The 26764-nt window shown below is 44.3% G+C and overlaps 1 protein-coding gene across 1 annotated transcript in view; it reads left to right on the plus strand.

Moving 5' to 3' along the window:
• Window positions 1-14520: 14520 nt before the first annotated feature.
• The window catches only part of LOC132823041 (myosin-7-like), an 83085-nt gene continuing 70841 nt past the window's right edge, over window positions 14521-26764 (plus strand). Inside the window, exons 1-9 of the mRNA XM_060836602.1 lie at window positions 14521-14676; window positions 16277-16380; window positions 17341-17484; window positions 19982-20138; window positions 20338-20365; window positions 21743-21839; window positions 22155-22178; window positions 22678-22770; window positions 23162-23225. Of these exons, the coding sequence (XP_060692585.1) occupies window positions 14580-14676; window positions 16277-16380; window positions 17341-17484; window positions 19982-20138; window positions 20338-20365; window positions 21743-21839; window positions 22155-22178; window positions 22678-22770; window positions 23162-23225 (808 nt within the window). The 5' untranslated portion in view covers window positions 14521-14579. The remainder of the gene's footprint in view (window positions 14677-16276; window positions 16381-17340; window positions 17485-19981; window positions 20139-20337; window positions 20366-21742; window positions 21840-22154; window positions 22179-22677; window positions 22771-23161; window positions 23226-26764) is intronic.

The following is a 26764-nucleotide window of genomic DNA, read 5'->3' on the forward strand; positions in this document are numbered from 1 at the left end:
GACTGCAGATGCTGGAAACCAGAGTCTTGATTAGAATGGTGCTGGAAAAGCACAGCAGTTCAGGCATCATCGTAGGAGCAGTAAAATCAACGTTTCGGGCAAAAGCCTTTCATCAGGAATAGCATTGAAAAGTAAACCTGTAGCATTTGTAGGATTGCATAGTGTTTGGTCAGAAAATGACAAACCACAAGTTTTTAATGTATTTACTGTTGGAGTGGGTAAGAGCATTGAAAACAATCTGCCTTGTGAGGCAGGATAATGAATTAATATTCTTAGAGATCACAGTTCAACACGCTGCAAATTTCCTTCCAGAAAATGTGTAAATTAAAATGAATTGTGGTTTTGATGGAAATTGTTGAGCTGCGCCTTTGTTTAACATGATGTTGATGTGTGATTTGGTGACAGCTCTGTGGTTGGGATATTACAGTCACCCGGGCCCGTTTTCTTTTAGCAAATGACCAGTGGGAATGAGGTATTTCTGTTTCCGAAGGTTTCAGAAAAGCCCAGTGAAACTAATCAACAAACACTCACTCCTCCACCACCGACGGTCAGTAACAGCAGTGTGCACTATTGACGAGATGCATCTTAGAAATTCACCAAAGGTCCTTAGACTGCACCTTCCAAACTCACGATCACTTCCATCCAGGAGAACAAGGGCAGCAGATACATGGGGATGCCACCACCTTCAAGTTCCCCATTAATCCACTCATCATCCTGACTTGGAAATATATCACTGTTCCTTCACTGCCGTTGGCTGTAAAACCTGGAATTCCCCCCCTAAGGGCATTATGGGTCTACCTACAGCACATGAACTGCAGTGGTTCAAGGAGGCAGCTCACCCCCACCTTCTCAAGGGGCAATTAGAATAGCAATAAATACTAACCAGCATGTCCCACTAGGACTGATAAATTAAACTGCATTTATTTAAATGCAAGAGGCCCAATAGAGAAGCAGATGAACTCAGGGCATGGTGAGGAAAATGGGACTGGGGTTTCATAGCAATTACAGAGACATGGCTTAGCAATGGACAGGACTGGCAGCTTAATGTTCCAGGATACAAATGCTACAGGAAGGACAGAAAGGGAAGCAAGAGAGGAGGGGGAGTGGCGTTTTTGATAAGGGATAGCATTACAGCTGTGCTGAGGGAGGATATTCCCAGAAATTATCCAGGGAAGTTATTTGAGTGGAACTGAGAAATGAAGGGATGATCACCTTATTGGGATTGTGTTATAAGACTCCCTAACAGTCAGAGGGAAATTGAGAAACAATTTTGTAAGGAGATTTTAATTATCTGTAACGTTAATAGGGTGGTTATGGTAGGGGATTTTTACTTTCCAAACATAGACTGGGATGCTATATTATTAAGGGTTTGGATGGAGAGGAATTTGTTAAAAGTGTACAAGAAAATTGTCTGAGTCAGTATGTGGATGTACCTACTAGAGAACATTTAAAACTTGACCAACTCTTAGTAAATAAGGCAGGGCAGGTGACTGAGGTGTCAGTGGGGGAGCACTTTGGGGCCAGTGCTCCAAGTTTTAAAATAGTGATGGAAAAGGATAGGCTAGATCTAAAAGTTGAAGTTCTAAAGTGGAGGAAGGATAATTTTAATGGTATTAGGCAAGAACTTTCAAAAGCTGATTGGGGGCAGATGTTCGCAGGTAAAAGGACTGCTGGAAAGTGGGAAGTCTTACAAAACGAGATAATGAGAGTCCAGAGAAAGTATGTTCCTGTCAGGGTGAAAGAAAAGGCTGGTAGGTATAGGGAATGCTGGATGACTGATGAAATTGAGGGTTTGGTTAAGAAAAAGAGGAAGCATGTGTAAGGTATAGACAGGATAGATGGAGTGAATCCTTAGAAGAGTATAAAGGCAGTAGGAGTATACTTAAGAGGGAAATCAGGAGGGCAAAAAGGGGACATGAGATAGCTTTGGCAAATAGAATTAAGGAAAATCCAAAGGATTTTTACAAATACATTAAGAATAAAAGGGTAACTCAGGAGAGAATAGGGCCTCTCAAAGATCAGCAAGGTGGACTTTGTGTGGAGCCGCAAGAGATGGGGAACATACTAAGCGAGTATTTTGCATCAGTGTTTACTGTGGAAAAGGACATGGAAGATGTAGAACGTAGGGAAATAGATGGTGATATCTTGCAAAAATGTCCATATTACAGAGGAGGAAGTGCTGGATGTCTTGAAATGCATGAAGGTGAATAAATCATCAGGACCTGATCAGGTGTAACCTAGAACTCTGTGGGAAGCTAGGGAAGTGATGACTGGGCACCTTACTGCGATATTTGTATCATCGATAGTCACAGGTAAGGTGCCGGAAGACTGGAGGTTGGCTAACGTGGTGTCACTGTTTAAGAAGGGCAGTAAAGACAAGCCAGGGAACTATAGACCAGTGAGCCTGACCTCGGTGGTGGGCAAGTTGTTGGAGGGAATCCTGAGGGACAGGATGTACATGTATTTGGAAAGACAAGGAATGATTAGGGATAGTCAACATGGCTTTGTGTGTAAGAAATCATGTCTCACAAACTTGATTGAGTTTTTTGAAGAAGTAACAAAGAGGATTGATGAGGGCAGAGCATTAGATGTGATCCATATGGATTTCAGTAAGGTTTCAACAAGGTTCCCCATGGGAGACTGATTAGAAAGGTTAGATCTCATGGAATACAGGAAGAACTAATCATTTCAATACAGAACTGGCTCAAAGATAGAAGACAGAGGGTGGTGGTGGAGTGTTGTTTTTCAGACTGGAGGCCTGTGACCAGTGGAGTGCCACAAGGATCAGTGCTGGGTCCACTCCTTTTCCTCATTTACATAAATGATTTGGATATGAACAGAGGAGGTATAATTAGTAAGTTTGCAGATGACACCAAAATAGGAGGTGTAGTGGACAGCGGAGAGGGTTACCTCAGATTACAAATGGATCTTGATCAGATGGAAAAAGTGAGGACTGCAGATGCTGGAGATCAGAGTCAAGAGTGTGTGATGCTGGAAAAGGAATCCTGATGAAGGGCTCCTGCTTGAAATGTCAATTCTTCTGCTCCTTGGAAGCTGCCTGACCTGCGGTGCTTTTCCAGCACCACACATTCTCAACTCTTGATCAGATGGGCCAGTTGGCTGAGGAGTGGTGGATGGAGTTTAATTTCAATAAATGCGAGGTGCTGCATTTTGGGAAAGCAACTCTTAGCAGGTCTTATACACTTAATGGTAAGGTCCTAGGGAGTGTTGCTGAACAAAGAGACCTTGGAGTGCAGGTTCGTAGTTCCTTGAAAGTAGAGTCGCAGGTAGATTGGATCGTGAAGAAGGTGTTTGATATGATTAGATTACTTACAGTGGGGAAACAGACCCTTCGGCCCAACAAGTCCACACCGATGCGCAACCCACCCAGACCCATTCCCCTATATTTATCCCTTCACCTAACACTACGGGCAATTTAACATGGCCAACTCACCTAACTCGCACATTTTTGGACTGTGGGAGGAAACCGGAGCATCTGGAGGAAACCCACGCAGACACAGGGAGAACGTGCAAACTCCACACAGTCAGTCGCCTGAGGTGGGAATTGAACCTGGGTCTCTGGCGCTGTGGGGCAGTAGTGCTAACCACTTTGCCACCATACCTTATGCTTTCCTTTATTGGTCAGAGTATTGAGTACAGGAGTTGGGAGGTCATGTTGCGGCTGTACAGGACATTGGTTAGGCCACTTTTGGAATATTACATGCAATTCTGGTCTCCTTCCGAATGGAAGGATGTTGTGAAACTTGAAACGTTCAGAAAAGATTTACAAGGATGTTGCCAGGGTTGGAGGATTTGAGCTGTAGAGAGAGATGCTGAATGGGTTGGGGCTGTTTTCCCTGGAGTGTCGGAGGCTGAGGAGTAACTGTATAGAGGTTTATAAAATCATGACAGACATGGATAGGGTGGATAGACAAGGTCTTTTGTTGGGGTCAGGGAGTCCAGAACTAGAGGGCATAGGTTTAGGATGAGAGGGGAAAGATTTAAAAGGGACCTACGGGGCAACTTTTTCACACAGAGGGTGGTGTGTGTACGAAATGAGCTGCCAAAAGAAATGGTGGAGGCTGGTACAATTGCAGCACTTAAAAGGCATCTGGATGGGTATATGAGTAGGCAGGGTTTAGAGGGATATGGGCCAAGTGCTCACAAATGGGACTAGATTAAGTTAGGATATTTGGTCGGCATGGACAAGTTGGAACAAAGGGTCTGTTTCCATGCTGTACATCTCTATGACTGACTCTATGATTGCAAGGTCAGGGTCAGCAAGAAGACCACATGATGACTGATATCAGCTGGTAGCCTCTCATTGGTCTGAAGTGCCCTCTAATGGCCTCACCTCATGAGTTGAGAAGGTTTCCCAGTTGGTGTCAGGTTTATGTACAAAACCAGTACCTGACTGGATACCGCTGGAGGATTGTGAGTGTTGTGAAGGATGTCCCCTGGGACCCAAGGCAGGAGGGACTGAATGCTTTTTAAATGGTGAGACATGAGCAACAGGGGAAATGTGAAAGGGATTCAGGAATGTGTGTTCCGAGATTATTGAAACTAGCAGTAAGGTACAAATATTCGAAAGGACTGGGAGAATGTTTGTCTTTATCTTGGGCTGGACTCCAAAGGGGAGGAAATCCCACATCAACCAATCAAGACCCTGGTTGGCCACATCTGGAGTAAATACTGCTCTGAACATCACTCCACAGAAATGATTTATTGTCCTGAGGAGGATATCACAAACCTACCAGAGTGTTCATGAGGAGAGACTCCAGGACCTGGGTTCGTACACTGTGAAATCCGAAGCTGAAAAGGTTGCTCAATTGATTTTAGGACTTGGAAAGGAATTGAAAGGGCAGATGGAGAGAAATATTTCTGCTGTTGGTAGATAAGAGACAAAGAGACATCAAAGCCATACCATTCAGTGAAGAAATTCAGAACTTTCTATAACAGGGCAGCAGCGCTATGCAACTCACTGCAAGCAGAATCAATTGATTACTCATTTTAAACTGAAATTGGTAGTTTTAAAACATAAGGGTATGAATGGAATCACGGAAGGTGATAGAGTTAGAATGCAGATCAGCCATGAACTTAATGGAATAATGAATAGCTTAGACAGTTAATGTCCCAAACTCCAATAACTCATGCAGTGATACCCAGTTTAGGTTCTGTCTGACCTATTACAGCCTTGGTCCAAAAATGGACAAAAAAGCTGAAATCTAGAGTGGAGGAGAGTGAGAGAGATGGAGTATGGCATCAGGGAGCCCTGGCACATTTGAAGCCAATGGGAATAAGAGCTAAAGTTATGCCCTGCACAAAGGAAGATGGAAAAAAGTGAGAAAACACTCAAAATATTCAGCAAGATAAGGAGCTGATGTGGAAATGTATATGAGTAAAAAATGAGGTCTGCAGATGCTGGAGATCACAGCTGCAAATGTGTTGCTGGTCAAAGCACAGCAGGTTAGGCAGCATCTCAGGAATAGAGAATTCGACGTTTCGAGCATAAGCCCTAATGTATATGAGCAAGGGACAGGATGGTATTGTCCCTCCAACAGGTGGCGGTACGGAGGCAGTGGGGGAGGTGGGTGGGTGACTAGAACAGGGATGTGCTTGCCTGTGTAATTAGATGCGAGGTCAAGGCTGGAGATCCTCTCACTGAAGGATTGACTATGGCTTTCCTGCCAGAAATAAATCGAGTCCGTGAGTGACCACCAGATGCCATCTGACTAAAGGTGAGGTCCCACATGGGGGTGTCTGGTGGGTAATGACCATGGCTTGTCCAGTGGGGGGGAGCTTTGGAGATATTGACTGGAGCCATAGGCTGTAGCTATGTCACTTCAACTGAACTGAAAAAGAGAAGATGGTCGTGGTTGTAGGGGGTCAGTTATCTCAGCTCTGGGACATCTCTGCAGAAGTTTCTCAAGTTATAGATGTTTCTCTGTACCTCAGCTGTCATACAATTTAGAAATTTTGTTTCCCAGAGAAATTTACCTTTTGGTTTTGAGGAAAATGAGATGTTTTGAAACTACTTGGGAATAAGTTTAATATCAGGAATCAGGAACTGACTACAAGGTAGTGAAACAGTGAGGAGCAAGTGTACAATTCTTTCCTCAAGAAAGTTCTACTTCTACTCCATTAGAAAATGTACAATAGGACAATGTGGTGAATGTAAACATGAAGTGGGTGACCCATGGCACTGAATATTACAAGTGAAGATCACAACGGGATCAGTCTGGAGATACTCACTATCACAGCCCAAGATCAAAGAACAGGCAAGAGCCAATTTGATATGAATACAGCTCCTTATTGTCTTCTCATTGAGTTCGTAAACTTTACAACCCCAAACATCTTCCTCACTGACCTTCCCTCCATCATATGGTCAAAAGTGGGGATGCTCAATGATGATTGGACAATGTTCAGCACCATTCATAATTCATCAGATGTTGAAGCAGTCCATATCCTTGGGCAACACAGTGGCTCAGTGGTGAGCACTGCTGCCTCACTCTGCCAAGGACTCCAGTTCAATTCCAACCTTGAACAATTGTCTGTGTGGAATTTGTACATTCTCACCATGTCTGCATGGGTTTCCTCTGGGTGGTCTAGTTTGCTCCCACAATCCAAAAATATGTAGGCTAACTAGATTGGCCATGGGAAATGCAGAGTTATAGGGTATGGGAAAGAGTCTGAGTGGAATTCTCTTCAAAGGGTCACTGTGGACTCAATGGGACAAATGGCCTGTTTTAAAACTGTAGAGGTTCTACATACAAATGAAACAAGATCTGTATAATATCCAGGCTTAGGCTGACAAGTTGTAAGTCATATTTACACCACCAATTCATATATTCACCATCCAGTCATATTTATAAGTACCAAGCAATGACCAATTCCACAAGAAACAATTTAAACATCAACCTCTAACATTTCTGAATCCTCATCGAATTCCCCCACTATCGACATCCTGGAGGTTACTATTGATGAGAAACTGACCAAAACTTGCTACAGAAATACGATGGTTACAAGAGTAAATCAGAGGCTAGGAATACTGCAGTGAGTAACTCCCCTCCTGACTCCCCAAAGCCTGACCATCAACATGGCACAAGTGAGGAGTGTGATGGAATACTCCCCAGTTGGTGACTATACCAGTAACACTCAAGAAGCCCGGTACCATCCAAGACAAAATAGCCCACTTGATTGGCACCACATCCACAAGCGTCCACCCCCTGCACTGCCGATGTTCAGTAGCAGCAGTGTGTACTATCGACAAAATGCACTGCAGAAATTCAGCAAAGATCCTCAGACAGCACCTTTCAAACCCACGATCACTTCCATTGAGAAGAACAAGGGGCAGAGCTGAAAATGTGTTGTTGAAAAAGCGCAGCAGGTCAGGCAGCATCCAAGGAGCAGGCGAAGCGACATTTCAGGCATGAGCCCTTCTTCAGGGCTCCTTGGATGCTGCCTGACCTGCTGCGCTTTTCCAGCAACACATTTTCAGCTCTGATCTCCAGCATCTGCAGTCCTCACTTTCTCCAAGAACAAGGGGCAGTACATACATGGGAACACCACCCCATGCAAGTTCCCTTCCAAGCTCCTCATTATCCTGACTTGGAAATATACCCACTGTTATTGGTCAAAATCCTGGAATTCCCTGCCTACTGGCACTGTGGATCTAACCTACAGCACATGGACTGCAGCAGGTCAAGAAGGCAGCTCACCCCCACCTCCTCAAGGGGCAACTAGGGATGGGCAATAAATGCTGGCCAGGCAGTAATGTGTTCATCCTGATAATTAATGAAAAAACATTATTGAAATGTTTGATATGTTTTCACACGCTCCAACACCTAAGATGCTTGTGGTCATCTGATTACAGCTGGTTGGACATGCCCAAGTTTAATTCCAGTATCATTGGTATTTTCCAGTCAGCTGCCAGGGTCCTGAGCTCTGAAATTCCCTCCTCAAGCTCCATTAAATTTCCACAGCTCTTCCTTCCTTGAGGATACTTTTTAAGCAGGATCTGAGCAGCTGCCCCAGGTTTGTGTGCCGTGAATTTTGAGAACACTTTGTGTAGGTCTTTTGTGACAGTTTACCAGGTGCTACATAAATGCAAAATTCTGCAATAATGGAAATGTGAAATAGACAATGAAAATGCTGGAGAAATTCAGCAGGGCCTAGCAGCATCTGTGGAGGAGAAACAGAGTCAACATTCCAAATTCTGGTGTGACTGCAGTTCAGAACGTAAATCCATAAATGAATAATATTCTTTTTTAGGTGCTTACTCAGGATGATGAGAAAGCGAAGTAAAATTGGAGGAATAATCTTGACAATCTCCAGGAAACCTTCCATAAAGTATCTCTCTCTCTCTCTCTCTGTCTTTTGTCACTCAATCAGCCATGGTCATTTCCACAATGGAAGGACAGTGCTAACCCAGATCTTGAGCCAATGGATTTCACTGACATTGGCTCCCGTTTTGGATTGTGTGAGACTCTGCTTTGTGTTGTGAATCTTTACCAATTTTAACCCTGTGTCAATATCAGAAACAAGATATCCCACTGAGGGTGAACTTCAAACATGGAGCTATATAAATTTACTAAAAATATGAAACATGAAATTGATGGAGGAATTTCACAGAAAAGAATCATTTCCAGTAAATAATTGATGGAGATTTGAAGGTGTTGGTTTGAAGGGAAGAAGCAGGGTAGGGAGGGTCTCTCTCACTCTCTGCTGCTGGCTGAGGTACAATCATAAAAATAAAGCCTGTATGTGCGGACAGTTCAGGCAGATTGCCTTTTCTGTAAAGCTGAGGCAGGGTGACAGATCCAATGTGTTTGAGGACCAGGGACACAAGGGATTTCTCACATAGCTCTTGTCAAACTGACCTTGAGGGGAGAATAAAAGGGGCTGAGCGTGCCTTCACCTCAATCAGAGCTGCTTAGTGAAGGTTAGTACAACATGCTTGCTTATACAACTCAGCAACTAACTAACCATGTACAAATAGGGAGATTGCATGAGGAAAGACTTTTTACTCCGAGGGAATGATGCACATTTTATTCAGCTATTCTGTAAGAGTACTGATTGTGGCAGTTTAAATGAAGCTGAAGGAACTGTTTTTTTTTGGGTTTGTGGACCAGCAGTGAGTCAATGGTTTGTTCCAGCTCAAGGTGATTGAGAGCTGCATTCGCAATCCTGTGATTGGTTTTGGTGTGGTTGTGGAGTTAGGCAAAGAGCTGGATAGATTCATTTTGTGTGGATACTTGCAGTGTCTGTTTTGTGATTTTACACCAAGCCCTATGCAATCAAAGGGGACAAGAACAGTTCAATGTGACTTTCTTTTTTGCTAAAGGGCTTTACATTTCTTTTGCAGATGATCTGCTCCCTGCATAATTCTTTATTAAACTTTCTGATCTGATTAGCCCAGATCTTTTTTTCAGTTTTAGGAGCGAGTGGACAGAGGAAAATTATACTTCTAAATCCCCTTGTACAGTTATAAACACTCAATTTTTAGTTTAACATTTTAGAAATTCTTTCTATGGAAACTAATTGTGCAGTGACTTATCTGCAAAGTAATTTTGTGTGGTATGAGGTTTTATTCAAGGAATTATTAACTCCCAGAAGGATTTGACAGTGTTCAGGAGCAACAGGGAATGAAAACAATTGGTGTTAAATAGAAACCAAACTTGGAGTTTACTTTGACCGTGACTAATGATAAAAGGGAAGCTGGGAGAGAGCAGGATTTGCACAGATTTTAGATCTTATCCAAGGAATAAGAACCAGCGCGACCAGTTATTATTTCAACACAGGCAGAAGGTATGGTCAAATATTTTGAGCTGAGGATGAACACCATTGGAGCGCTCAGAGGAGTAAGGGCTTTTGTAATAACATTGGGTGAAACAGGCAGAGAATTTGGGCAAGATGTGGAGATGTTGGTATTGGTCTGGGGTGGACAAAGTTAAAAATCACACAACACCAGGTTATAGTCCAACAGGTTTAATTGAAATCACTAGCTTTCGGAGCGACGCTCCTTCATCAGGTGGTTGTTCATCCATCACCTGATGAAGGAGTGGCGCTCCGAAAGCTAGTGCTTCCAATTAAACCTGTTGGATTATAACCTGGTGTTGTGTGATTTTTTAACTAAGAGAATTTGAGAGCTTTTAATAAAAATACATATTTTTCCACAATTCAATCAAGGATTTTGGTATACAGGCTTTAAAGCATTAGAAGTGTGCTGTAGAACCTCTTGTTCAAATTCATTGCTAGATGTTTGATTTTTTAGTTCCTTCCTAATTTGTTTTTATATTGAATGAATTTAATGCTTTGCCATTTTGTTCTATAACTCAGGCGTAACTTATTTGAAAATCTGCTCCAGATGTGGGTTTGACTTGTATTAACGCTGTGATAGTCTGACACTGAGGTGCCTGAGGGATCCATGAATCTGATTCCAGTTTCTCAACAGTGAATCACAGAGTGTTGCAGCACGGAAGGAGAGCCCTTTGGCTCTCTGTGTGAGGAGGCATTCTCACTGTGAATTTGCCTCACAATAAGTGGAAAATCCTTGAAATTTGTCATAGGCCCATTTTTGAGTTTGGATTTCAGCAGCTGGTTTCTGGGAGGCAGAGTCTTTTCCTTGATCACTAAATCCACTCTGTTATCAGGCAGGAAATCTCTTTTTGGGACATGATGTGAATCGGAAGTGATTCCAGAGTCAGTTAACAGCAACCTTCAGTATGCTAACGCTGTGAATACCACCCGAGACCTTCTAGTTGGAAGATAAATGCAGTGGCAATGTGCCCCAAAAAGATACACAAGGGGACCCTTCTGAGATCTCTAAAAAACCATGAGATCCCTCAGAGATCTGGATCTACTAGGGGATCCCTCAGAGATTACAATGAACTAGGACAGTCCCAGCCTGAAGAGGGAAGTTTAAATTTGGGATGATCAATTGCTCAGCATCTGGAACCTTCTGGAAAAGTTGTGAACTCTGAATTAGAACTGGAGATTTCAGAAGGTTCCAGCCTGATCACTGGAACATTTCCTTGGGAAAGGATAAAACTCTCATCCTAGCTCCAACACTCGGGAATTAGAAACCCAGGTGCACCCTAGCCCCAAATGCACCAAACCAAGAGCCTTCCCAAATCGACCTGACCTGCTGCCCCTCATGGTCTCGACACCCCCTCAAACCCCTGACCCACCCTCACCCTCCCACTCACCCTCACCCTTCCACTCACCCTCACCCCTGACTCACCCTCACCCCGACTCACCCTCACCCCTGACTCACCCTCACCCCTGACTCACCCTCACCCCTGACTCACCCTCACCCTGACTCACCCTCACCCCGCCTCACCCTCACTCTCCCACTCACCCTCACCCCTGACTCACCCTCACCCACCCACTCACCCTCACCCTTCCACTCACCCTCACCCCTGATTCACCCTCACTCCAACTCACCCTCACCCCGATTCACCCTCACCCCTGTCTCACCCTCACCCATCCACTCACCCTTACCTACCCACTCACCCTCACCCCTGACTCACCCTCACCCCGACTCACCCTCACCCCGATTCACCCTCAGCCCTGACTCACCCTCACCCCTGACTCACTCTCACCTACTCACTCACCCTCACCTCTGACTCACCCTTACCCCTAACTCACCCTCACCCATCCACTCACTCTCAGCCCGACTCACCCTCACCCCCAACTCAGCCTCACCCTCCCACTCATCCTCACCTATCCTAACCCCCTCACTCACCCTCACTCCACCCTCAAACCCCCACTCGCCCTCAAAGCCCACTCAGCCTCACCCCACTACTCACCCTCAGGTACCGTCACCCCCCCACTCACCTTCACACTCAGCTACCCTAAACCCCTACTCACCCACACTCCACCTCATCCCCCTACCCATCCTCACCCTACCCTCACACTCCACTCATCCTCACCCCTCCACTCACCTTCATCCTCCCACTTATCCTCACCACTCACTCACACTCCCACTCACTCCTCACTCACCCACACCCTCCTCACCCCCCACTTACCCTTACACTCCGCTCCACCTCACCCCCTACTCATTCTCACCCCCTCACTCACCCACACCCCACCCTCACCCCTCACTCATCCTCACCCACATACTTACTCCCCAAACCTGCCCCCACCCACACCCCCATTTCCCTTACCCTCAACACCTACTCAACCTCACATCCCACTCACCCCCACCCTCACCCACTGTGCATACCCTCACCCACCCTCACCTGAGCTCAATGCACCCAGAGCACTGCACCAGGACCCTCTCCCCCTTCACTCACATGTCACCACTCCCACACCTGTTCAGCTGCCTATCAGCTCATCCCTCCCTCACTCACCTATCACTTCACCTTCCCAACTGCCCATCACCCTATCATCCCAGCCCCACACCCAATCCCACATTCATTCAGAGACAGTCTAGGTTGTTAAAGCTCAGAATACTGCAGTTCTGTTGTAAAATGGGCCAGGCCTCTAGCACAGATCCTGCTGTCTGTGGTGGATCACTCCAGGCCAACTGCTCCTGTTTCTCAGGAAACCCAAATCATAGTCTGGGTAAGAATTGTGGAATTCTGGAGCAAGGCAAAGGAATCAGAGCAGAGAGGCAATCCCACACTGACTGCCCCATTTGTGAGACTAGACTAGACTAGACACATTGCATAGTGTGGGTAAAAAATGAGGTCTGCAGATGCTGGAGATCACAGCTGAAAATGTGTTGCTGGTTAAAGCACAGCAGGTTAGGCAGCATCCAAGGAATAGGGAATTCGACGTTTTGGGCATAAACCCTTCATCATTTTCAACATTGTATCGTGTGAGCTGTTACACTAATCAGGGCAAGAACCAGGAAAAATGACAGTCTTTGGTGGGTCAGCATGAAGGGACCTGAGTCTAAAGAAGGGAAAATGTTGATAGTTTCTCATGAATACCCAACATTTTCTCAATGAAAGTGAGCCCCAAGAATGACTGTCCCCATTTCCAGAAAGCAGCAGAGACAGTGTCATCATCGTCAACGGAGAAGCAGGAGCCGATGAACAGGGACTGGGAGCTTGCTCAGTGGGAAGTGGTCAATTTCTCATAATACCAGCATGCATTTGATGGGCTGAATGACATCCTTATTTGCTCTACTTCCCCTCTGGATTAGAGTGGTGCTGGATGAACTGCTGTGCTTTTCCAGCGCCACCCTAATCCAGAATCTGGTTTCCAGCATCTGCAGTCATTGTTTTTACCTCCAGTTATCCTCTGCCAGCTGTGAGAAATAAAGATAAATAGCAAGACAAAGGGGTATTTAATGGGGTAATCAAGCGGCAATAGATGGGATATTAGGCTTATGGCATAATTGATGGGTAATTTATAGGATTGTCAATGGGGTAATGGATGGGGTAAGTAAAGGGATGATGGGTGGGTGATGGGTAGGGTAAGTTAAGAGGTGATGGTTGGGGTAAGTTAAGGGGTGATGTGTGGGGTAATGGGTTGAGTAAGTTAAGGGGTGATGGGTGGGGTAAGTTAAGGGATGATGGGTGAGGTAATGGCTGGGGTGATGGATGGCATAATGGTTGGAGTAATGGGTGGGGTGATGGTTTGGGTAATGGGTGCAGTAATGGTTGTGGTGATGGGTGGGCTGATTGGTGAGGCAATGGGTGGGGTGATGGTGGGTTGATGGGTCAGGTAATGGGTGAAGTAATGGATGGGTTGATCGCTGGGGTAATGGGTGCGGTAATGGGTGGGGTGCTAGGTGGAATAATGGGTGGGGTAATGGGTAGGCTGATTGGTGAGGTAATGGGTGGGGTGATGGGTGAGCTGATGGGTCAGGTAATGGGTGAGATAGTGGGTGGATGATAGCTGGGGTAATAGGTGGACGGATGGGTGGGGTGATGAGGAATAATGATTCGGGTGATAGGTGGTGTAATAGCTGGGGTAATGGGTGAGCTGTTGGGGGGTATTGTTTGGGGTAATGGAAGGGGTGAATTGAAAGCACAAGCTCAGCTGGTTGCAAACTGTGGGGTGAGTGAGGGGGCTGGATGCTATCTGACTCCAACACGCAGACAATTCAGAGGAACTTACAAGAATGTTGCTGGGACTGGAGGGTTTGAGCTATAGGGAGAGGCTTCTTTCCTCAGAGGCTGAGGGGTGACCTTATAGGGGGTTCATGAAATCATGCAGGTCAAGGATAGAGTGAAAAAATCAATGTCTTTTCCCCAGGGTGGAGGGCATTGGTTTCAAGTGAAAGTGGAAAGGGACCTGAGGGACGACTTTTTCACATAGAGGGTGAGCTGCCAGAGGAAGTGGTGGAAGCTGGTACAATTGCAGCATTTAAAAGGCATCTGGATGGGGAGGTGAATAAGAAGGGTTTAGAGGGATATGGGCCAAATGCTGGCAAATGGTTCTAGGTCGGATCGGGATATCTGGTTGATGCAGACAGGTTGGACCGAAGGGTCTGTTATTGTGCTTTATAACTCGATGAGAGCTGTCTGAATTCTTACTGACTCTGTTTCTATTCCCCAGCCCTGAACACTCTCTGCGTCAATCAAATCGGGTTGCTGTTGCTACTGCTGTGAAAATTAGCCAACATGTCAATGCTCGATATGTCAGAATTTGGGGAGGCTGCCCCTTTCCTGAGGAAAAGTGATAAGGAGTTAATGGTTTTACAAACCATTGCCTTTGATGGTAAGGAGCAGTTTTGACTGCCACGGGGTCAATGATCTGGTATGTATGCTGTCCACTCAATCAGGGAGAAGGTCGAGTAATAAAGCCTGAGAAAAGTTCATCAAGTTCTCTACTGTGTATTCCTCATTAATATGTTCTCAGTGAGAGAGCGCAGGGCAGTACGTGACATTGAGCAGAAACTGAGCACTCTATCCATGGGGACTTGTTAACACCACATCATGAGTTGGGAACAATTAATACCTGTTCCTATCGGAAAGATGTTGTGAAACTTGAAAAGGTTCAGGCAAGAATTAGGCAAGGTTCAGGCAAGGGGTGATCTTATTGAGGTTTACAAAATTATGAAGGGCATGGATACGATAAATTGACAACGTCTTTTCCCTGAGGTGGGGAAGTCCAGAACTAGAGGGCATAGGTTTAGGGTGAGAGGGGAAAGATATAAAAAAGACCTACAGAGCAACTTTTTCACGTAGAGGATGGTATGTGTATGGAAAGAGCTGCCAGAGGATGTGTTGGAGGCTGGTACAATTGCAGCATTTAAAAGGCATTTGGATGGGTATATGAATAGGAAGGGTTTGGAGGGATATGGGCCGGGTGGTGGCAGGTGGGATTAGATTGGGTTGGGATATCTGGTCGGCATGGACGGGTCGGACCGAAGGGTCTGTTTCCGTGCTGTACATCTCTATGACTCAATGATTCTATGACCCTGGACACTCAGGAGGGTCTAGCCTGTTACTCCAGCCCCTACCCCCACCAAAGGCCCTGCCCTGGCCCGCCACCCGGGCCCAGCTCCTCTCCCAGGCCATCCCCTCTCCCAGGTCGCACTCCCCAGGCCCTGCTCCACCCCCAGGCCATCCCCTCTCCCAGACCCCACCACGAGGCCCTGCTCTCCCCCAGGCCTGCCTCTCCCCCCCCAGGTTCTCCTTCCCCACCAAGGCCTGCCCCTCCACCAGGCCCTGCCCCAGCCCTCCAGCTCTGCCTCTCCCCAAGTCCCAGCCCCATTCCCGGGCCTAGCCCCACTCCTTGCCCAGCCTACTTCAGTAAATGTTTTTAAAGCTAAGATAGATACTTTTTGAACAGTAAAGGAATTAAGGGTTATGATGAGAGTGCGGGTCAGTGGAGCTGAGCCCATGAAAAGATCCACCATGATTTTATTGAATGGTGGAGCAGGACCGCAGGGCCAGATGGCCTACTCCTGCTCCTAGCTCTTGTGGTCTTAATCTGTTCCCACCACCTGTTCAGGCAATGTGTTCCCAATCACAAGAACTCACCACATATCGCCCAAGTGCATTGCCAGGACACTGGCTGTCATTTCCTTCGCAAAGTGTGGGGCCAGAATTAGCTGCAGATCTCCAGCTCAGCCCCAAGAGTAATGTATAAACATTTCACATCGTCTTCCTGCTTTTGTCTCTTTGTGGTCAATAACAAAGGAAAGGACCCCTCCTGCTGGATTCCCAGCCTTGCAGTTTTCTAATGTCACCTTCAATGAGTTCACACACTCCTTTAAGCAAAACCTCTCATTGTTTCATGTCAGATTGAGAGGTGATGAAGTAATGTGTGATTGATCATGTATTGATTTGCTCTTGGCTACTCTCATCTTCAGGCAAGAAACGTTGCTGGGTTCCTGATGAAAAGGAAGCTTATGTGGAAGCTGAGATTAAAGAATTTGGTAGTGGAAAAGTCACTGTGGAAACCAAAAATGGCAAAGTAAGTGGGAACTAGCCCATTGCATAACAAAGGTTTCTGCACATTAACTGTCCCGGGTCCATCTGTGGTTAGATTTTACTGCGCTGTCTCCATCTACTGTCTGGATCTGCCCATTGCCCATGCACCAGCCTCCAGTCCAGGGTCTGCTTCCTATAGCCTCCTCATGGCACTAAGTGACTGAATGAGTGTGAGATTGTTATCTCAGCCAAGTCTTGATCTTTTTATGGGATAAAGATCCTTTCAACATCAACTCAAAAATCTTCCATTAATAATTTATAGTTTAGCTTGATCCATGTTCTAGATTAATCTGTAATAAAGTTCCACTTTCTTACATTGCTCTCAGAAATGAAAGGATCTTGTATCTTGAGTTTCCTTTGAAATTAAACATTGCGTCTATTACACAACCTTTGAGAAACCTTTCACAACCTTGGATTGAGAAATTAAATACTGCAGATGCTGGAAATCTAAAGTAAAAATAGAAAGCCAGTAATGCTGGGGAGCTCAGGCAGTATCTGCAAAGAGAGAAATTGAATTAATATTTCAGGTCGATAACCTTTCATCAGCATCTCTTTCTGTTTCAGTCTACATCGACTCACACACACTGTCTGGCCAGCATTGTCAGTGTTCACTCTGGTGTTGGACATTTCTCTCACCTTGCTGACTGCTCTTTGCTGGTCTCTGAGGAGACCTTTTCAATTGTTCACTCTCAGCTCCAGCTCAAGTGGCCAAGGTGGACCTGTTTTGTGAATCATTTCTCCAATTGGTGGTGCTACATTTGTGACAGTTCCACTTCAGGTTTTCTTCTACACTAGTGATGGAGCCTGCTGCATTTTATCTAGTCCAATGGTTCACTGCTCATTATTACAAACTATTTCTTACAATTGTTATTATGATAAATTTAAATGCAGCTAGCTTGCTATTGAGCCTGTTTTGGTATTTTTTCCCCTGTCTTCCTTTCAGACTGTAACAGTTAAAGAAGATGACATTCAGCAGATGAACCCTCCCAAGTTCGATATGATTGAAGACATGGCCATGTTAACCAACCTGAACGAAGCTTCAGTGTTGTCCAATCTCCGCCGGCGATACAGTAACTGGATGATTTATGTAAGAATAACCAATTATTAAAACTAAAACTTTTAATAAGATGTGAGCTGTGTGATTGGGTTCGATTGAGCCCTTCTGGGGGAGTTTGATGATTGTTTAAATCAAAACAGTGTGCAGGTTATAAGGAAGAGGCAGGAGATTGGCATGAATTCGTAATGCTGACTCAGAGGCAGTGAGAAGGTGATGGGCCGAATGGCCTCTTCCTGCACCTGAACAATTCTCTCATTTTGTATGACTCTGTGTTCAAGCCACTCTGTCAGAATTCCCTGATGTGACTCTGAGCTTCAAACTGAATTCAGCTGTAAGACTGGAGAATCCCGATCTGGCTTGGTAGAACATTCCAGTAATGTGACTTCTCCCATTGGAGCCCCAGATAATGCTGCCCATGTAGAATAAACCCTGGTCACAAGGACAAAGACAACATGCAATATGTTAACCACCAATAACCTCCAAATATTCCTGACTTGATTTGAGTCAGTGTCTGATTTAGTCACAGTGTGGCCATGACACTAAATTATGCTCCTTTCTGACTGGAGTCAGGGGTGGAGTCTGAAGGTCAGGGGTCAGCAGTCTGAGGTTGTTACGAACCCCCCTCTGGAAGTTTCTATTTCCCTGAATAAGAAGGTGTTTATCGTTCTCCCAAACAGCACCCACCCATAAATCCAGTCAAAGAAGTGTTCCCAATATAATCAGAAGAAAAGTCGGCATTGGCCACTTTCCTTCTGAAGATAAAGGAAAGGTTCACAGGGTCAGGAACATGATGCATTGTGGGGTAGCTCTGATCTAAATTCCATAGAACCTGGAACAGTACAGCACAGAAATGGGCCCTTCAGCCCACATTGTCTACACCGACCATGATACTGTTCTGTAGTAATCCCATCTAGTCCTTATCCTTCCATTCCCTGCCTGTTCATGTGTCTGTCTAAATACCTCTTAAATGTTGTTGTTGTTTCTGATTGTTCCATCTTCCCTGGCAGCACAATTCAGGCACTTATCACCCTTTGTGTAAAATTCATGCCTCACACATCTCCTTTAAACTTGTCCCCTCTCACCTTTGACCTATGCCCCGTACTATTTCATGTTTCTACTCTGGGAAAAAGACTCCAACTATCCACTTATCCATGCCTCTCATTTTGATATACTTCAGTCAGGTCACCTTCTCAGCCTCCAGTGCTACCTAACTACACCATTCCAAGTTTGTCCAACCTCTCCTTATAGCTAATACATTCCAATCCAGGCAATACCCTGGTAAACCTGTTTTGCACCCTCACCAAAATCTCCACATCCTTCCTGTAGTGAGGTGGCCAGAACTGCACACAATACTCCAAATGTTGCCTGACTGAATTTTCATGCAGCTACAGCATGACTTGCCGTGTTTTATACTCCGTGCTCTGAGTGAAGAAGGAAAGCACCTCACCTTCTTTATCACCTCATGCCCTTGTGTTGTCACTTTCAGGGAGCTATGGACTTGAACACCAAGATCCCTCTGTATGTCAATATTCCTAAGGGTCCTGCCATTTACTGTATACTTTCCTCTTGTATTTGACCTTTCGAAATGCATCACCTCACACTTGTCCCGATTAAACTCCATCTGCCCATTTCTCTGCCCAACTTTCCAATTTATCTACAGGTAGTTTTTCTATAATCTCATGGTTGTGTTCTTGTGCAGCCCTGCATTATAGAATAATCGCGCTTTAGAAACAGCACGGTGAAGTGCTGGTGATGTAATTGCTTTACAGCCAACACATTTTTAAAAGTTTGCATTTTCGAAAGTGTTCCCGATTCATCAATTGCATTATAGAGAATTCGCGATAATGAAAGATATGTGATAGTAGAATGACCTGTATATCCTGATGTATCCTTTGACAACCTGCTGCACTATCCACTTCTGAGATTCTTGGCCCCCACCTTTTAGACAGCATCTCAGGAATACTGAGATGCTGCCTAACCTGCTGTGCTTTGACCAGCAACACATTTGCAGCTGTGATCTCCAGCATCTGCAGACCTCATTTTTTACCCCACCTTTTAGAACAAACAACCTCACAAACCACAAGTTCTAAAATATACCATCCAAACTTGCTGATTTTCTGAAACAAAAACAGAAATTGCTGGGTCTGGCAGCATTCCTTCTGCAGCTAGGTCACACTCAGTCTGGGCCTTCAGTGAAAGATAGCTGACACTTTGCAGAGGGAAGACAGAGAATTAACTCCATGAAAGCAGCTTCCTGTTCCATTGAGACTCATTGGGAGCTGCATTAAAACAGCCCAAATCATGATGATTTCTTGTAGCTATTGTACAAGGACCATTTCAACATCTGGGCAGAATCTGATTCCATTTATGGAGATGTAAAGACAATCCAAAGAAATCAGTTTTACCATCAATACCCACATCCCAAGAAAGAACTTTTAAAAATTGTTTCAGCTGATTATCTGACTCTTAATGAAAGTAACATGAAGTAGAAAGGCTTGGCCTGATTCTGTGCCTTCCTTCCTGACAGACCTACTCAGGGTTGTTCTGTGTGACTGTGAATCCATATAAATGGCTCCCGGTGTACAGTGCTCCCGTGGTCGCTGCCTACAAGGGCAAGAGACGTTCAGAGGCACCACCTCATATCTACTCCATTGCTGACAATGCGTACAACGACATGGTTCGCAGTAAGTAGCATCATCATTGGAGCCTCTGCTCAGAAAACAAAAGCACATGGGGAACAGTATATAAGTGTGTTAGCTGATTGCAGATAAGTTGTGATTATCAGCAAATGACCCCTCTGTATTGATCAACAGAGAGTAATACAGCAAGCTGGGAGAAAGGGAGAGTCTGGGAAAATCATTAATTATAACTCAATTTTTCCAGATCGGGAGAACCAGTCAATGCTGATTACGTGAGTGCTTAAATTTCATATTTTAATAATATTTACAAACTAATTTGTGTTTAAAGTTGAAATGTAAGTGTGTTCATTGAAAAGAGCTGAAGTTTAGTTTTGAGTTAACAGCCCTGTGAGTAGCCTCAAATATTGTTTATAATAAACTGTGTGATTTATCAGCATTATCCTGTAATAACCTTAGTATTATGTCACATATTAATCTTGATCAACACTTTCCCAGCTTTTTGACTCAAAATTTGTTTTTGGATTTTGCTATTGGTGGTGTTATCTCACAGGATTTAACCAAATTGTGTGACTGCAATCTGACCGCGTAACATTGTGCAATTCTGTTATTATAACAGACTTCTTTATAAATTCACATATTTTATACATTTCTGACCATGTTTATAATGGAAAGTTCCCATGTAAACTTATCATGCTGCAATTGCACTCTGCTGCTAGAGATGGCATTTGAGCACTTTGGTCTGATCCAGGTGTCATTTGACTCATTATCAACAGTTCTTTGTGCAGGGCTACACCAGAACATTGGCTTGTCTAAATAGAAAATGGGAAGCCTTGCTTTTGTCTCTAATGCAAATTAACCCATAGATTTTAACACGTGAAATTTGTTATTATTAGTTATTGATGGATCAAGCTCCATTCTGTAAAATCACCATGTGTGTCCATTTTAGTTCCCGAGCAGTTAAACATAGAGGCTAAGAATAAATTTATAATGTAATAAATACATTCAAAAATCTGAATTAATTTTGGAACGCCTCAGATGATTTGCAGAAGGAGCCAGATACCCGTTTGAAGACTTTGTAGGAAGTGTCTGTTCTCAGTGCAGTCTATGTTGTCTCCATTCTGGTAATCAACTACATGCCATTGAAGGTCATCAGAAAGGGGGCTTTCTGAAACTGGAGCAGGCCGTGTTGGAGAGATTCGTTGAACCTATTGTAATCCTAAAATCAAACCCAATCACAATCTGTCTACCATCTGTCCCTCTCCTATAGATGAGTGCCAGAGATGGAGAGAATCACACAGTCAGAGAGAGAGAGAGAGAGATAGAAACTGACAGTGACATTGAGGGACACGGGGAATAGACAGGGAGACAGACAAACTGATTGCCCAAAATAATTTCATCAAAAACCATTTTATAACGGATTTATATGAATCATTTTGTAATGGATTAATCTTGTTTACCAACAGGCCACAACTTATTCAGCACAAAAAAGACACAGATTCTTTTTAACACTGAGAATAACAAACTGAATGCTATTCTCTGTTTTTATGTTTGATATTTTGAATGATTATGAATATTTTGTTATTTACTTTTTATTTTTTGGGGTTTAACTTTTTCACTTTTTTCCCTCCCTGGATTTTGACCTTTCCCAGTGGTGAGTCTGGAGCTGGGAAAACTGTCAACACGAAACGTGTTATTCAGTACTTTGCAATTGTAGCTGCCTTGGGCGAAGGAGGTGGAAAGAAGGGCGTAAGATCAACTCTTTCAAACTTCTTCAATTTTTATTTTGCATTTTTGCTTTTTTCTGATAAAAAAATATTTTGGCATCTGCTTTAATGTTGAGTAATTTATGCACAGTTTGTTCTTTATTGAGTAAATACTTTTTTGCCCTAGAGACTTTTTCTCCTCTTTTTGTATATTTTTAAAACAAAACTTTTTAAAGATAATTTTTATACCTGTGCTGTTCTTATTTTTCAAAATAAAATTGCAAATTTTTTTCAGTGAAGGAAAATGTTTCCTGTTTTAATCCAAGGAAATTTATTTTTTTTCTGTTTTTCCTTGCAGTCTCAACCAGCAACAAAGACTGGGGTAAGATTAATGTTTCTGCCACGACTGGGTGGAATTTCTTTGTGTAGTTCTGATCTCGTGAGCAGGTTCTTTGTAAAATTCCGCACAATAATTGACTGATTGCCTCCTTTAACTTCAATATCATAACCTTATCCCTGGCTCAGCCAAACACCCCTGCCCCCAAATCATAACCTCAATCCAATTGTTAGCCAATTGCTAATTGTGTCTCTGTCCTAACGGTCCATATACCTCAGCAAGATTTGGAGTTGTTTATATCATATTGCATGAGTTAGAAGAGAAAAATTTCTAAAAATTTAAGATGGTTTGTCAAATGTCAGTAAACCATGGGACAATTTAAGTCCAGATGGAGGTAATTGGCCGAGAGAATGGGTAGAGTAGGAGGGTTGTTAAAAAGGGGTGAGATTTTGAGCTATTTCCAGAAGAGTTTCTTGATTAATTTATGTGAGTATCAGGGACACTTTACACAGTTCATCTTCAAATGTGTTTCTCTAATTCTTAGGGTACCCTGGAGGATCAGATCATTGAGGCAAACCCAGCGATGGAAGCTTTTGGCAACGCCAAGACGTTAAGAAATGACAACTCTTCCCGTTTTGTATGTATTTAATGAAATATACATCTTCTTTCATACAACTGGCATCATGTTAAACAATACTTGGCACTCTGGTCTCATGCAATAGAAATTGTTGCTCCCTTTGAGATTTGGTATTCCTGCACATTCATTCTGATGAGTGCACAGTAAAAAGCTTCAACAGAATGGATCTTTTTCAGCAAGATTCAAATAATTAGACAGTTAATGCCAGACAATATATTGTTCAATCTGAAAAGCTTAATTTGAAACTAGGAAGTTCAAACCGTTTTACTGATGACTTGGTACCTTAGTTTAAAAATTTTCACACATTCTGCATTAAATGAATGAATCCCACTCTCTGATTTAAACCTTTCTGTGCTGTAATCTCCAAATCCTTTCTATTACCTTTGTGCAGGGGAAGTTTATCCGGATCCACTTTGGTCCCACAGGGAAACTGGCATCAGCTGACATTGACATCTGTAAGTGAGTGGAAACTTGGCTGAAGGGTTGGTGTGAGGCGACAGGGTGGTGGGGGAGAGAGGGAGGGAGAGAGGAACGGAGAGATTCAGGGAGAGGTGGTTTGAGAAGTGGGAGTTGGTGTGGGGATGGGAAGCTGTAGATACTGTCGTGGAGAAAATGTAGAGAATCACCAGGAGACGCAGAGAGTTCTTCAAGGAGTAGGTATTTAAAAAAACCATGACACTCAGAAAGCAAATTCTTGAATGCCCCTGAACCTCAGCGTCTATTGGTTTTTATATCTTTCTTATCATGTTTTTGTTAGCTTATCAGCATGTCCAACTGTGTTAATCAGAATTACCTCACTCCAGCTATACAATAAACCAATGGTGTTAATTCCCATTATCTCTTTAATTCTGCCACTATGGTATTTCCTACATTCTACTTAATGTTATTCTAATGTCAAGATTAGACATTTTATTGTCAGCTCTGCAACAATGGTCTTTCATTCCAGACCCTACTTAATATTTTCCTAATGTCATGATTAGATATTTATTGTCAAGGGTCTCAAGCAGGCTGACTCTACTAACTGTTAATTAGATATTTAATGTCATGTCCCAAATATGTATTGCCACAACCTGCCATGATAATATTTAGCTGACTTTACTAACTGTGCTATCTCATCCCGCCACAGTGACCTTTCAGCCTCAACCTGACTCTGCTAATTGGTGTAGGAGTATTCCACTATTCTTATCCCATCCTGCCTTCCACAGTGACCCCATCCTGCCTTCCACAGTGACCCCATCCAGCCACAGTGACCCCATCCTGTCACAGTGACCCCCATCCTGTCACAGTGACCCCATCCTGTTACAGTGACCCCCATCCAGCCACAGTGACCCCATCCAGCCACAGTGACCCCATCCTGCCACAGTGACCCCATTCTGTCACAGTGACCCCCATCCTGCCACAGTGACCCCATCCTGTCACAGTGACCCCACCCTGCCACAGTGACCCCATCCTGTTACAGTGACCCCCATCCAGCCACAGTGACCCCATCCTGTTACAGTGACCCCATCCTGTTACAGTGACCCCATCCTGCCTTCCACAGTGACCCCATCCTGTTACAGTGACCCCATCCTGCCACAGTGACCCCCATCCAGCCACAGTGACCCCATCCTGCCTCAGTGACCCCATCCAGCCACAGTGACCCCATCCTGTCACAGTGACCCCCATCCAGCCACAGTGACCCCATCCTGTCACAGTGACCCCATCCTGTCACAGTGACCCCCATCCTGTCACAGTGACCCCATCCTGTCACAGTGACCCCATCCTGTCACAGTGACCCCCATCCTGTCACAGTGACCCCATCCTGCCACAGTGACCCCATCCTGTCACAGTGACCCCATCCAGCCACAGTGACCCCATCCTGTTACAGTGACCCCATCCAGCCACAGTGACCCCATCCTGTCATAGTGACCCCATCCTGTCACAGTGACCCCATCCTGCCACAGTGACCCCATCCAGCCACAGTGACCCCATCCTGCCTTCCACAGTGACCCCATCCAGCCACAGTGACCCCATCCTGTTACAGTGACCCCCATCCAGCCACAGTGACCCCATCCTGCCACAGTGACCCCATCCTGTCACAGTGACCCCATCCAGCCACAGTGACCTCATCCTGTCACAGTGACCCCATCCTGCCTTCCACAGTGACCCCATCCTGTTACAGTGACCCCATCCAGCCACAGTGACCCCATCCTGTCACAGTGACCCCATCCAGCCACAGTGACCCCATCCTGTCACAGTGACCCCATCCTGCCTTCCACAGTGACCCCATCCTGTTACAGTGACCCCATCCTGCCACAGTGACCCCATCCTGTTACAGTGACCCCCATCCTGTCACAGTGACCCCATCCTGTTACAGTGACCCCATCCTGCCACAGTGACCCCCATCCAGCCACAGTGACCCCATCCTGTCACAGTGATCCCATCCTGCCTTCCACAGTGACCCCATCCTGCCTCAGCGACCTTTTGACTGATGTCGCATTCCACAGACTCCTTGCAACAGATCTTGGTCATTCGCAGCTCCTAATCTCTCTATGCACTGTCATTATCACCTCTTTATTGCTACCTTTGCTTCTGGAGCCATGACTCACCTTCTCTCAGCCTAGTATAAATACTCCTATTTCTCCTTTTTTTTTAGCTTTGACAAAGGGTCAGTTAGACTCGAAACGTCAGCTCTTTTCTCTCCTTACAGATGCTGCCTGACCTGCTGGGATTTTCCAGCATTTCTCCTTTGATTTTTTTTACCAGTGGTCTTCATGCTTTAACCCTTCCCATGCTTTCATGTTCTTTATTTTCCATAATACCGCAGCAGTTCACACAGTCTGAGGTTTGATGAACATTTGTGAACCAAACTAATGAGATAAAAGCCTTTTTCTACTGGGTTTAATGTACCTGAATGAACAGCACCTGGAAAAACCCTAAAGACTTTAGAGTTAACAGAATCAGTAAACTGTTCTGATCCTTTTTTTAACAAATTAAATTGCCATTAAGTCACCATAATTTAATGAAGCAATTTAAAATTACCCAATTTTTTAACTACCCTGAATAAACACGTGTTTCTATTAATTAAACTAATTCAATGCCCATTGAGCGTAACTCTGTCTAATGTGAAATAGAGAAGCAAGTTCAGTATAGTTGAGGAATAAAAGCATGGTTTGATAGTAAGTGATAGATTGGACCAACTTGCACTTGTAAAATGTAACCATTGTATGTTTGTAACCAATCACAACTCAAGCTCTTCTCTTTGGAATGGAACTGGGATTTGAACAGAAATGAGTCTCTTTTGGATTTACCTAGAACATACACTGTGGGTGGCACAGTGGTTAGCACTGCTGCCTCACAGCGCCAGAGACCCAGGTTCAATTCCCGCCTCAGGCGACTGACTGTGTGGAGTTTGCACATTCTCCCCGTGTTTGCATGGGTTTCCTCCCACAGTCCAAAGGTGTGTGGGCCAGGTGAATTGGCTATGCTAAATTGCCCCTAGTGTTAGGTAAGGGGTTAATGTATGGGTGGGTTGCGGGTCGGTGTGGACTTATTGGGCCGAAGGGCCTGTTTCCACACTGTAAGTAATCTAATACAGATTTATATCCTAATTCTGTTTTTCTCTCCAACTACTCGATCAAACCCCTTCGCCATTTGAAAGACCTCAATCATGCCATTGCATCAAAATTATAAACTTGCCACATTGGAAACATAGGAGGAAGACAAGATTTGTTTAATTCATAGTTAGATCAAGCAGAGTTCTGGAGTTTTATTATGTCTTATGTCTTTTTACTAAGTTTTATTATGGTTGGTCTACCTGGAGAAGTCTTAAACCTCTTTTTCTATAAAGTCACTTTATGTTTCATTGACTAAAAACTCAAAGTTTTGAAAGGTTGTGGGAAAATGAATTTATTTCAAATTTTGTGGACAAAACTGGAGTGTTTTTTAAAAAGGGGTAATTGAAGGTTCACTGTGGACATTGGAAGTTATTTTAACAAGGCTTCCTGCAGAACTC

Source organism: Hemiscyllium ocellatum, chromosome 15 (assembly GCF_020745735.1).
Source record: "Hemiscyllium ocellatum isolate sHemOce1 chromosome 15, sHemOce1.pat.X.cur, whole genome shotgun sequence".
Taxonomy (NCBI): domain Eukaryota; kingdom Metazoa; phylum Chordata; class Chondrichthyes; order Orectolobiformes; family Hemiscylliidae; genus Hemiscyllium; species Hemiscyllium ocellatum.